This window comes from Ciconia boyciana, chromosome 3 (assembly GCF_034638445.1).
Source record: "Ciconia boyciana chromosome 3, ASM3463844v1, whole genome shotgun sequence".
Lineage (NCBI taxonomy): Eukaryota > Metazoa > Chordata > Aves > Ciconiiformes > Ciconiidae > Ciconia > Ciconia boyciana.
Window position 1 is genome coordinate 21086356 of NC_132936.1, and position 13957 is coordinate 21100312.

Below are 13957 nucleotides of genomic sequence, written 5' to 3' on the forward strand. Positions count from 1 at the left end.
TGTAAGTGGCATCCCTTACCTTTACACTGAAAATCTTATACTCTGATATGCTTAATTTTGAGGGACTGAAATGTAAATATGAATTATCATTATCTTGAGAACAACAGCAACTAAAATAAAACCACCTTTGATGATAAATAGGTAACCCACTATTGACTTGGAATATCTTGTCTTGTAAAAATACCATACATCCTTCTCTATTAATTATCTTCCCACTGTATTCAAGTAGATAATATATATTATATAATATTTTACCTTTAGAGCATTTTTTTCCCTAGATGTAGCCTAGTCATCTACCAGTTCTGCTGCTTAACTACAGCCTACTATCATCCCAGGATCCCTAACCACTGTGTAGAAGGAATAGTATCTTGTAGCTGAAATATTAAGTATTGTGCTGTTGAGCTTTGTATTTAAAACTCTGATTTATTATCTTGTCCACTGACATAAAAATTATTTTTATCAAAAATGATTTCCTATCATCAAAATGTTAGTGTAAAAGCCACCTACTATCTGAAATTTCCCACTTTGGTTTGTTTAACCCAAAACATAAAAGTCACACTTTAGAAAATGCTACGTATTTAGGTGTACCAGTGTTGAAAATACATCTGAGCTGAAAAGATGCTATCAGTTGATGGACTAGCTCTTGAGCAGGTGTTAATTGTCCTAGCTCTACTGGTTTCTTTCAGTTTGCACCAGCTGAAAAACTGGCCTATCATACCAATGTAATGACAGATTTAGGAACTTTCTTTTCCAGTTGTGATGCAAAACATTTAAATATTGCTTGAGTAGCTGATTATCGAAATATAATTTATAAGACGTTCATTAGTAAATAATGATGAATGTATATGTGTTTTAAGAATGGGTCTAAGAATGACATAGCTTCTGAGTGAACATGAGATATCAGAAAATGCTCTCTGGATGATATTCATCTGGCCAAATATGGATATCTTTAAGGTAGGCATATAATCTGAGTCCCTTTGTTGTCAATGAAGAGAAACAGGCACTTCTGGTAGTTACTAAGTTTATTCTCAAGAAGGTATCTTAACCAGGTCAGGTGGACTGTATCCTTAAAGTGTCTGCTTCTCTTACTGACTAAGGACGGGAATGTTGAATAACTTGGATATAGATGCCTGCCTTGCTCATGTCTAAAGTTAGGTAAGATGAATCTCACCCTCAGGGCCTCACATTGGCTCCATCTTACTAAGTTGTCCCTCTATTATTCAACAGTTACTAAAACAAAGTTAAGTAAAATGTGGTAACTCTGCACCATTGTGTTACAATACACAGGGCAGTAGATAACAGCCCTATCATACATGTATGACCATATAATTTGGGCTAGCATATTTACTTAAAATTATATTGTGCATATAATTGCTTCTATCTTCCTTTCATGTAACAACTCTTTTAAAATTCTTACTTCTCCACAGTTTGCATAGCTAAACTGAGAGATTTTGATTTCTACTGGTGGATCCACTAAGTAAAATGCCATTTTGATCTTTGCATATATTTATTGGTTATCTAGTGTTAATGGTGTGTATGGTGTTAAAAAAGTGACAATTTCCTGCTTGGTGTATATTCTTTCTCTTTTGGTGAATGGCGTTCATCAGTAAGAGAATAAATCCAGTAGTACTCACTCCTTTGCCTTCTCCTGTATTTACAGGAAATATAGGAGTGAGAAATGTTGGAAACCTAGGCAATGATGTCATATTAGTAATATGATTGTAATAAACCCCATAAAACTGTAAATATAGAAGTGAAAGGAGAAACATAAGTACTTATGCCATAATATTTAGCAGTAGTAGTAATTAGCATTTTGATTGCCTTTTTCTTACCGGTTCTGTGAAAGAAATTCATGTGAATAGCAAATAAACCAAAATAGCCTTATGGACTATAGAGAAATTCACTTCACATGGGCCTTAGTGTTATAGAATTGCTGTATGATTAACAATATTTGACATGCAGTTTGTTTTCTGTCCACGCGATTGCAACAACAGTTCCAATTGTAGCCACTTTTTTCTTTTCTTTTCCTTTTTCTTTCTTTCTTTGTTTCTTTCTTTGTTTCTTTTTTTTATGCAGAAGACCATCAAATGAATTGTCACAATACTCGAATAATGCAAGACACAGAAAAAGACGATAACAATAATGATGAGTATGATAATTACGATGAACTGGTGGCCAAGTCATTGTTAAATCTTGGCAAAATTGCAGAGGATGCAGCATACAGAGCCAGGACAGAATCAGAAATGAACAGCAATACATCTAATAGTCTGGAAGATGATAGTGACAAAAATGAAAATATTGGTCGGAAAAGTGAGCTGAGTTTAGACTTAGACAGTGATGTTGTTAGGGAAACAGTGGACTCCCTTAAATTATTAGCACAAGGACATGGTGTAGTGCTTTCAGAAAACATTAATGACAGAACTTATGCAGACACTACTTCACAGCAAGATAATAGGAATATGAACTTTGTAATGCTAGGGAAGCCTGTGAACAATGGACTTACGGAAAAAATGGTGGAGGAGAGTGATGAAGAGGTGTGTCTCAGCAGTTTGGAGTGCTTAAGGAACCAGTGTTTTGATCTGGCTAGGAAACTCAGTGAGACAAACCCACAGGAAAGAAATCAACAGCAAAACATGAACACTCGTCAGCATGTCAGGCAAGAAGATGACTTCCAAGGAAGAACACCAGACCGGAATTACTCTGATATGATGAACCTAATGAGGCTTGAAGAACAGTTGAGCCCCAGATCTAGGACTTTTTCTAGCTGTGCAAAGGAGGATGGTTGTCATGAAAGAGACGATGATACCACCTCTATTACTTCAGATAGGTCTGAAGAAGTGTTTGATATGACAAAAGGTAACTTAACTCTGCTTGAGAAAGCAATTGCTTTGGAAACTGAGAGAGCAAAAGCCATGAGAGAAAAAATGGCAGTGGAAGCTGGAAGGAGGGATAATATGAGATCATTTGAGGAACAGTCTCCAAGACACCTTTCTGGAGATGACAGGAAGCCTAAACCCAGTGACGGCCATGTCAAAAAGCCATATTATGGTAAAGGTAATATTTCTATATACCGTATGTTATGTCATGAGAAAGTGTGAGCTAACGTGTTAAGTTTTGCATAGAATTCTGAAATGAAGTTATTAATTCCACAAAATGGGAACTTTATTTAAATTGTAGTAGTATGGCATGATTGTAAAATAGCATCATGCTGTGGTTATAAAATAAATCATTCTGCAGTGTTAGAAATATGTACAGTATTTCAGTGAATATCATTTGGCGAAATTAAAAAAAATAATTTTTCAGGGAAACAAAACAAATAAGAGATCATGTTGAAAGAGGCAAAGATTTTTCTCAAGTTTTTAATATATTTTATAGTAATAATTTAAAAACAATGAAGATAATTACGTTGCAAACTATATTGGAGAGTGGAGGTTTCTGTAGCAGGTAGTCAATCAGCTATGAAGTGCATATTTTACAGATTGGATTGGGTAGGTGGCATCGTGATTTATAAAATTATCACCAAATGACAGTTATTGATGAAGCCTCTTCCATCTAAAATGTAGAATTGCCTGATAGAAATTGAACAGTATCAGAATGACCGATAACATAAGATAGGGGCAGTGACTGCACATTAATTATCTTAAGATAGTAAGGTAATGGAAACCATTTGCTATGCAAGGCATGGTGTGGCCTGGGCTGAGATCAATAGCAATTTCTTTCTTATGTGCATTCCACTTCACTGGTTTCATTCCATTGTGGAAACAGTTAAGGTGCTGCCTTGACCATAATTCAATATAAAAGAAAAAAAAAAAAGAAAAAAAAAGAACAGACTAAAGGTTACCTTTAGAATGCCTTTTAATTTATGGGATTATCATGGTGATGGTGTGTTTATATTACCACACCCCTCTTCAACGTGTCTACATCTGTACATGTAGGGCCATGTTGTATAAAGTGTTCAACACCTCCTGAGACTCATTGAACACCCCTGATTCCCATTGACTTTAGTGGAAGTTGAGGACGTGGTATTTCTTGGGAGATGCTAAGCAGGGACTGGGTTCATCTTGTATTTGTTGTAAAAATATTTGGTTTCCTTTCTACAACTGAGATGGTGGGCATTTTTCTCTCTTTTATAAATCCCTGTTTTGAAAGAGTAATAGCCTAAGATCTGCCTGTGACATTCAGGTATGCAGACAACATCTTGGTCCAAGAAAGGTTTTGATCTTTTTTTACAAGCCTTAAAGAAAAGTAATGACCAATCTTTTAGAAAAGCATGGAAATTACTGATGTCAAACACTCTTCTGCAATGTATCTTAGTGAAGTTTTGTTTGTTTTAAACACCAATATATGGTCCAGTGAGTGCTGTAGTAATTTTGGGTATTTGGGGAAGACAACTTTAGTTAGTATATTACTGCATAGCCATGTGGATGTTGTGCTAAATGTTGTTCGCATATGACCTATTGTAGGTACATTTCCCTTTGAATATATGTCTCTAATAAAACGACAGAAAACATGGCAAACCAATATTAATTTTTGAAGAGCTTTTTAACTCTGGTGTTGTCCAGCCCTTCCAGTCTATGTATGCCTAGGAAAGCATTTATGCATGTAGATCTGCTGTCTCCAAAAAAGACTATATAGTTTCTGACAGTAACAAAACCATGGACTTCCTATTTCAGTAAATTCTAGAGCTTCTTTGAACCATGATATCTCTTGGGAGCTGCAGGCTGAATTGATAATAGGTCCAAACCCCAGACAGGGACTAAATATAGTGGTAGTTTGGACCAAGAAACTTTGTGGAGTGGATCGTTCTATGCTTTTTTAATAAAGGAAGAAAGAAAAACTTACTCCTTCCTTCCTTTAAGAAACATAGGAAACATTCTGGTAGTTGTTGAGAGAGGAAGCTTTAAGTAAGACAATTGCTTATATCATTTGTTCTCCACTCACATATTATCTTCCAAATACTCCTGAAAGAGATACTCACAGAGATGTATGATATGGTTAAGGTGGAAACTTTTGGGGTACACAAGTTTGCAGTGAGAACTACCTCCTGGCTTCAGGAGTTCTGCTTTCAGAGATTGCTGAAACAACTGTTAAGGGGCCACTAACATTTTTTCCCTGCCATTTAAAGCCTGTTTAGGCTTTCTTCTGAAATTTATGAATTTTAAAACCTTTTGAGTCCTCTGACAACCTTCACTCAGGCAATACTCCCATTGTGGCAAGGAGTGAGGAAAGGTTACAGAACTAAATAAAACTATGCAAGATTTCTCCCAATTAGCAGAAAAGGATTTACGAAAGAGTATCCAGTGTTTTCTATAAAGTCATGGAAAGTTTAGTCAAATGTCTTCCATTAAAAGCAATGGGAAATTGTGCAAGTACAATTTTATGCAAGTTTTGAAATCATTAAGAATAGTATACAGCATCTTTTCTGACTCATTAGACCATAAAGGCTCTGAAGGATCTGATACATGCTATAACTTTATAGCATAAACTTGAATACAGAGGAGGATTTGCTTGACACTGTAGGATGTAAGTGTCCAGATCCTCAGCTGCTCTAAATTAGAATACCTTCTTTGACTTCGCTGGAGTTCTGACAATGTGGAGTAGCTAAAGTTCCTCTAGTTTAAAGTCTCTAAAAAGCCATTATGGTCTATTAATCATCTACATTTTTTGCAGTCCTTGAAAATTGTTATATTTACATAATTTATATTTCATTTACATTACTTATTCACTTATCTAATACTTTTATACATCCCAAAGTACTTGACATGAAGAGTTGCTTAGAGTTGTGTATGTATGTAGCTGTGGGCTTGCTGTTCTAGTGGTCTCAGCACAGGCCTATCTGACAGGAATTCAAATCCCTCCTCTGACATTTGCTCCTTCTGTGGCCTTGGGTTTAACTTCTTGATCTCTGTTTCAATTTCCTGATGTATAAGATTATGGTATTTCCAGGAGTGTTGTGATAACCGTATAGCACTTTGGAGATAGATTTGTATGTGTATTTATCGTTAACGAGCATGAAACAAAGAACTGTATTCTACAGTCAACATGCAGGTTAAGCAAAATAAAACTTTCATAATTAGGGATTCCATTTGCAAAAGACAAAGTTTAAATATCATATTAAAATTTAAGAATGAATTTAAGACATGGAGAGTCATTACAATGAGCTAAAGAATTTCTCTAAAATGAAGGCGTTTTGGAAGAACTTGGAATGTAAAAGTATATCTCTATATACATACAAAAAAGCTACCAGAGGGGAATCAAGGAAAAATAAGTCCACAACTGAATGTGAACTCTGGATTGTATTGATTAATGCTGAAAAAAATGGGTTGTATGGGAAGTTCTGCAAGTACTGAAATTTCCACTGGTTGTACTGAGGGTTGCATTTGTTGAAGCTGGGATGGAATTTAATGTAAGAAAGACTTAATGGAAAACAAGTAGCAAAATCTTATTTTCCAGAGATGAAAGCATAAATACTGAAGCAGAGCAATGACAAGAGCAGCATAAAATGCTTAAATGAGGATAGCTCAGATTGGGTATTGAAAGGAGGATGGACTAAAAAAATGGAAGGGGGATGTTGGTTGATCTTGAGCCAAAATGGTAGCAGTTAAAGTATCCTGAATTTTATTCCCTTAATACTAATATGAAAATTAGCAATAGTCTCCAAAATCTGGCAACTGTGGTCAAGATTATAAGATGTAATTTGTATCATGTGCTGGGCTGGAAGAGTAGGGATGTTATTTTACAGATGTTCTGTCAAAGGAAACAAGATGATGAAGTTTGTGAGAAAGTTCTAGTTCAGGATTAATCTCACCAGCAGTTCCACTACATTATTGGCAGAAAACTTTATTTTGTTGAAAAAATGTCTATTTAGACTTTTCATTGATTTGTAGACAGAAGATCCAACAACATTCTAAAAGATCATTAACCTTTTAAGCATATGAATATTCAAGCATTATATATGCATGTTTGTAATGGCCCAAATTTACACAGCCAGTGATGCTTTCAGTAATTCTGATTACAACGTTTAGCCCACCATAATTTATTGAAGATAAAGGAGTATTTCCATAATTTCTACCACTTCATAAGGAATTTAAAGAAAACAAGAGTCATCTCCTCAGTGAGCCTTGGAAAAGGGATTTATTTGTGCTGAATCGTTGAATCATTATGCTAAAGAGCTGGGTTTGCTACTCTCAGGACATTGAACTTCTATGACAGTACATTTGCAGACCTTAATACATCAGGCAAATAAGAATGTAAAGAAGGGAAACTCCAACTAAACAGTTTCCAAATGACATTACACCCTTGAGCTGATGTTTGCCAGCAGAACATTGATTGACAGTGGTATGGCTTTGCTATAAAAAGGTCACTTTCCAATCACTGTGAATGGATATTGCTGTGATCATAGGAGCCTGCAGTCTGAAAAGAAGATAACGGGATAAAAGTGACAGAACTGTGTTAAGAAGTAGAAGGTTTTTTTTCCTTCTAGTTTTCATAAGAACATTTACCAAAGAGTAAATGACATGATTAAATGAACCTTCTTACAGAAATGTGAAAAGCATCATTCACTTGACACATTTGTTGTAAATTATAGATCCCTCAAGAACAGAAAAGAAAGAGAGCAAATGTCCTACCCCTGGGTGTGATGGAACTGGCCATGTAACGGGGCTTTACCCCCATCACCGCAGTTTGTCAGGATGCCCACACAAAGATAGGGTCCCTCCAGAAAGTAAGTTCACATTGTTTCATGGAAACTGGGGATAAAACTACAAAGATTTTTCTAGCATGCTTTTTAAACCTTTTCTTTAAAAATTAATTTCATTTTTCAGTATGGTTTGTCTCAACTTAGTCAACTGTTCTGTGTTATACTTTTTCCTTTATTCCATCATTTCCATTCTCTACTAACTTTTACACTAAAAGAACAACTTTTAAAGCTGTATTCTTTGATTTTAAGAATCATAGGTTATTTTTAAATAGATATATTCAGTCAACAGAGAAAAAGGTTTCCAGAAGCTGTGCACTGCTTTTACTTCTGCGTGCTGATGTCACATCAACTGTCCCTGTTGTCTCGTACAGGAGTAATTGTACTTGAAAAACTTGCAACCCCTTTCCTTTGTCGTTGTTGTATCTGAAACATAATTTATATTAAACTAGTTTATATTGTTAAAAATAACAATTTGGCTGTTTACTTAGTTACACAACTCAGGATTTTGAGCAAACATCCCCTGTCAGTCACATGGGTGGAATTTCCTGCCATGTCAGTAGATTCTCTGCAAAGGAGGTTCACCCATATGAGCTCATGGACATTCACCTGAAGGCAGAGGGCTCCATTTCTGGAAGTCACCTCCTTGGCTGGTGGAATCGGCATCGTTCTTTTGAAGCTAATTGCTCTATGCTGATTTACACCAGGCAAGCGTCTAGCTAAGATCCAGTTCTCTTTTACACCAATTTTAAAATGAATTTATTCCATTGAAGCCTATGGACCTAAAATCCCCACTGTCCGTCAGCACTTACAGACCTAACCTCAATGGATTTACAACAGCCTAAAGCAAACGTTATAAAGACAGTCAGGGCTAAAATGGTCCCCAGTTTCCAAAGGAAAGTAGATTCTGAAGGATAGGAAAACAGAAGTAGATTAGCACACCAAGAGTGGCAGACATAAAAAGTCTCCTCTTTCATGGTAGAGTGGCTTCTTCCAGAAGTAAAGTAATGAGGAAGTACTTTAGGAAACTTTGCTGTAGCTTGGTTGATCTCTGAATACAGTAGAACAAATAGAGTAATTTATCTGCTTTGCAAGACCCTGTAATTTTCTGAAACACAAATATTTATTCAGTTGCTCAAAGTTCTCTGGTTTTACAAATGGTAAATAGAAAGCTCTTTAGAAGACTTTGTAAATCAAAGAAGAATATAGCTTTAAACTGTTTGCATGCTCTTGTACCTACTAAAATGAAAAAGGTGAGCTCATCTTTTTATTTTTTTCCTGTGATGTTGGCCTTGTGAAGCATGTTTCAAGAACAGCTTTGAATAGTAGGAATTTCAGAGTAAAGCTTTTGCATCTATACACATTTCAGTACACTGATGATGGGGTGATGATGATGGTTATCTTTTAATCAGTATACGTGGTTAAATTCTCAAGTCTCTGAACAGCTTTTATTCAGTTCTTAACTCAGTCAAGGAATTAACTGATTTTATTAGATCTCTTTTTGAGTGAGAACTAAATACAGGCTTCCAGACTAGTTCTTGTATGAGAAAACCAGAACTTTGCAAGGGCTGGATGGCCTTTTTCCCCAGAGTGATGTACTGCCATCCAGCTCTGAGACATGGATTCAGATATGTCTCACATCATACAAAACTCTTTAGTGTTACCAAAAAGTTCTTGATAATTTGGCACTTCATAGCATGAGCTTTATGATTTAGAGGAGTACTGCTCTGAGCAGCCTTGGGAGTAAGTTTTCCATCCAGCTTGCAATGGATGCAGATGTAAATCAGTTTATTTGCTTAAGCTTGTACCACTTATTTCTTTTTTACACAGTTTTCTTTTTTTTTCCGCCATCCCTCAATTTTTTAAGTGCTTATTTTTAGTTTTTAGTCTTTTGAAAAAAAATTCTATCCATTGCAATTTTCACATCTGTAGAGAATACAAGTAAAAATTAAAGGACCAATTCTGCTCGTCATATAGATACGAATGATGTATCTATGTGGAAGTGGGCAGAACTGGCCCCTAGCTTAATTCGGCTGTCTTGTAGTTAGGGTTAAATTCTGTTTAGGGTTGTACTGAGGTGTGTTTCAGATAATTCAGTGTTCTACCAGTATAACTTGAGAGCAGATTTTCAGCTCTCGAGTTTGATACTGTGTGTATAAAGCTATGCGTTATGAATGCATACATTTTCTGAAAGAATTTTTCTAGTCCGTAATTTTGTGTTGGACCGTTGCTAGCTCACTCTTTACTGTTGAGCTGATCTTTGCTCAGTATTTTTGTATGAAGAAGATGTTGGAAGTCTTCTGCTTTGCTGTTGCACCAGAGATGCATTTGTTTATAGGTCCTGTAACCTTCATAACTTTCACTGTTGCCCTGTGTCAATGAGCATAGGGTCACAATACTTACTTTCCTCATCAGGCTTTATTGGCTATGTGTGTCACGTGTACTTTGAGGAATGCTGGTTGTTAATGAATCCTGCTTTGTTTTAAAATGGTTTCATATATACTGGGATTTGATTTTTTTTTCTTGTTTTCATACTCTGCTGTTTTCTCTTACTCTCCTTGTCAAGTTCTTGCCATGCATGAAAATGTTCTTAAGTGTCCTACACCAGGCTGCACAGGCCGGGGCCACGTAAATAGCAACAGGAATTCCCACCGAAGGTAAGGATGCCGTCGCTGGACGCCAATCTAGAGGGGACAGTGCCTCCGAACTGCAGCCCTTCTAGCAGTCCATTGGTGGGGGGGGTGTGAGTGTGTGTTTCGTTGTTTTGTTCTTAAGATTGACAGATGGTGCTTCGTGTGCTTTATCCATTTTAAAGAGTAACATTTATTCATGTATTTTCTGAGGAGGACGAGTGTGCATTTGCTTCAGTATGGATGAATTGATCCACAGAAGACATTTTAAGCATCCTTTAGCTTTTTGGGTGGATTTTTTTTTCTTCTTGTTTCGATATTAGCTGAACAGCAGTATACAAGACAAATACGAAACAAGTGGTATGACTCCTTACGGGTATGTTGCAGGGAGAAGGAAGAGTCTGCCAACATCAGCAGGAACTAGGGCAGAGGTCTTGTTCTCACACTTCACTCTCTTCAGGGATTATTTTATAGTGCATGAAAAAATCCACTCTACTCCTAAAAATGATTTTTTAAATATATGAGAAACGGCATTTTAAGTACACAGCCATTATAAGAGTTAGCTTTCCTACTGACTACAGTCTCAACCCCGAAGTCCTTATTCAGCTAAAACTGAATAAGAATTTTGCCTGTTTCAGAAACATTAAGAAAACGTCTCATTAAATTTAAAAATGAGAAGCCAGAAATGTTAGAGGTAAATATTCTAGCCAAACAAAAGATCAACAAAAAAAAGCTACTTTTCTATAGTTTCCTAAGATGAGTAATAGATTCTTACACTAGGGATGCCATTGCCTATTAAATTCTGTCAAACAAATAACAAAATTATCAAAATGTTACTATAATTTTTAGTACATCATAATTTTCCCACAGAACAACAAGATCTTGCTTATTTCTTTACAATTTTAAAAAATCCAGGAAATGTGGGTAAGAGAGTAAAAGGAACTATGCAAGGTTCCTATTACTGAATTCCTTTTTTTACTGTTAATTGTAGCATGAAGGCTTAAGGGACTACACAGGTACAGGCTGTTCAGTCTTCTCAAGCTCTGCGTTACTAGAGCCCCTCATATTAACTGTATGTCTCCTGGAAGACTCTTGTGGGTACCAACCCATCTGCAATAAGCTCTGGTACCCCTTTCTTCTCTGCAGTGATACTGCCAGTAGATGCAGCAAAAACCTCTGAGAAGGCTTTATGGGAATTACTGCTGCTTGAAGCAGCATTCGCTTCTGGCTGAATATCTACTAGACTATTTGAGGTGTCTGAAGAAGAGCATGGCAGTGGAGCACAGCTGCCCTCTGGCATGACTCCAAAACGGCACAGAGCCCCCTCACCCCTCTGCAGAACTAGGGCAGCAAGGGAGGGCTAGGGGGGAGCAGTCTGAAGGCTGTGCTCACCTCTTTCTGCAGCTTTTGGGGCATTTTGCTCTGCTTCACTTTTTTTTACTCTTTTTTTTCCCCCCGTTATTTCCTGTAGAGAAGGGAACATCTGGGAATGCACTGATTTGCCTTTCATTTTAATTTCTTTTCCTGTGGAGAACACAGAGAGCTGCGGTCACATAAGCACGCAATAGACTATGACAAGAAAAGGACCCCCTCCCTTGTCAGGTCACAGGTTTTTACAGCTTCACTAAGAGCACCATCTGCTGGCATCAATATATTTATTTTTCCCTGTTCTAAATCTTTTCCAGAAGAATCAGGCTTATTATTGTCACTTCAATAATAGTTCAGCATTTGCAAATTTAATTGAGTTTCAATTCAAGTGCAGAAGTTCTTTTCATGTTACATCATCTACTATTAGAAAACATACTTTAGCGGCTGAAATTCATGAGCAAACACTAAGTATAACATAGTTGAGATGTAGACTTAGAGACCCAAGGCCAAATTTTGCACTCAGTTATATGCCTTGCAAAAAGATTGGAGTTAATGGAGCTGAATGAGGTGTGAAGCAGTGCAAGATTTGGCCTATATGGTGGCCTATATGGTGTTGTCATTTAATCATCTTCAGGAGCCATTTCATTGGCAACATTTGTAGATGCATAAAGGTCACATGTCTGCTAGCAGAGCTGCACAGTAGATTCCAGTTTATATTCTCCTCTCCTACTGGTATGTTCACTGGCTGACATCCATGAATAATCTACCCATGTACAGTCAGAGAAGAAGAGCAGATGTAAGATCTACCATGCAACTTTGAAAGCAGAAGAAAGGAAGTCTATTCTAGAAAAAACACATATGACCAAAAAGCTTTTGGAAACTCTTTTCCTTCAGATTCTTCCTGATGCTGGCTAAGGAGGAGAAGGAGTAATTGGATCAGTGCTATAATGTGAAACTACGCAGGACAAGACAATTAAATTTCCTTTCTGTAATTGCAGCCTCTCTGGATGTCCTATTGCTGCAGCAGAGAAACTGGCTAAAGCTCAAGAGAAGCATCAGAACTGTGATGTGTCAAAATCAAACCAGGCATCAGATCGGGTTTTAAGGTATTAGAAATCACTATAATACTTATTATTATGCAGAATTCATCACACATTCACCTAATCTGAGAATTTATATTTATATACGTTGTATATACATATATATCTCCTTTAAAGAAGAGTTAGAATTAGGGCTTCTGGATCCAGTTCTCACAGTGTATATTTCCCACTCAATTTACATGGGGGAGGGTTGGTATTTATTTTGGCAAATACATGTAAAGCTGAAAAGCTCATTTTTGTCTTAGGCATTGTTTGGTGTAAAGATGACTGCTGGAGTGCAAAGTCTAAGAACAATGTGAAAAAAGTTGGTATCTTTTGGGAATAAACTAATATTTACCGGTAAGTCTTGGTTTTTTCAGCAGGCTTTTACTAGTAAATATCAGTTTAAATTAAACCAGAAGCCCTATTTACATTACCAAACTGGTAGTACACCTTTTGGCAGAACACTTTGGAAAATGCCAGGTAGAGCTTAGATTCCAAAATAAGGTCAGGCTTAGTTCTTTGTCTCTGTTCCCCCACTCACTGCCAGGAAGGATGGAAAGAGAGAGGAATTGTCCTAAATTTTCGTTCGGGAAGGACCTTGAACCAATTTGACATAATTATACCCCTTTTCTTCATCCATATAGGATTCTGCATTTATCCAAAGCTGTATCCAGCTTTGTGCTATTGTCTCCTCTTTTGAGATATGTGGGTGGAAAAAATATTATTTCTAAGGAGCTGAAGTGTGAAGGATACATGTAAAGGAACTAGACTTCTGCATGATTATACCAGCCTTATGCTGATGATGCCCCAAGAGCTGCAGAATTCCTCTGTGGATACTGATATCTGTGGGCTGGGATAGGTACATCCCTCCCAGCTGCCTCGAAGAGCGTGAAGGAAGTGCCACAGCTTTAGTTCCCAGAATTTCCTACTTATCCCATAGGTTTCTTAGTATTTAGCTGTCTTCTAGATTTAAAATCTGATAGGGCTGCTTAAAATGAAAGCTTTCTACTGTATTATCAACATCATTCTTTGAATATTCTCTTAAAACTTCATCTAATCTTGATGGTCTTTTCAAAAGCCAGTCTTTCCATAGAGCTAAGAACACAGAATTATGGTTCACATCTACGGAAGATTTTTTGTCGTGCCTGTTGACTTTGTTTTCTTTCCTCAGATTGTTTTTG

General features: G+C 36.7%; 1 protein-coding gene across 4 annotated transcripts in view; it reads left to right on the forward strand.

Annotated features, from left to right (window-relative positions):
• Positions 1 to 13957, forward strand: part of MYT1L (myelin transcription factor 1 like) — a 130694-nt gene that overhangs the window by 47967 nt on the left and 68770 nt on the right. For 3 of the 4 annotated variants that reach the window (XM_072857792.1, XM_072857793.1, XM_072857791.1), the window contains exons 5-8: positions 2077 to 3048; positions 7589 to 7723; positions 10263 to 10353; positions 12693 to 12800. In XM_072857792.1, coding sequence (XP_072713893.1) covers positions 2077 to 3048; positions 7589 to 7723; positions 10263 to 10353; positions 12693 to 12800 — 1306 coding nt within the window. Of the gene's footprint in view, positions 1 to 2076; positions 3055 to 7588; positions 7724 to 10262; positions 10354 to 12692; positions 12801 to 13957 lie in introns of all 4 variants that reach the window. The other variant, XM_072857790.1, reaches the window with a different exon arrangement.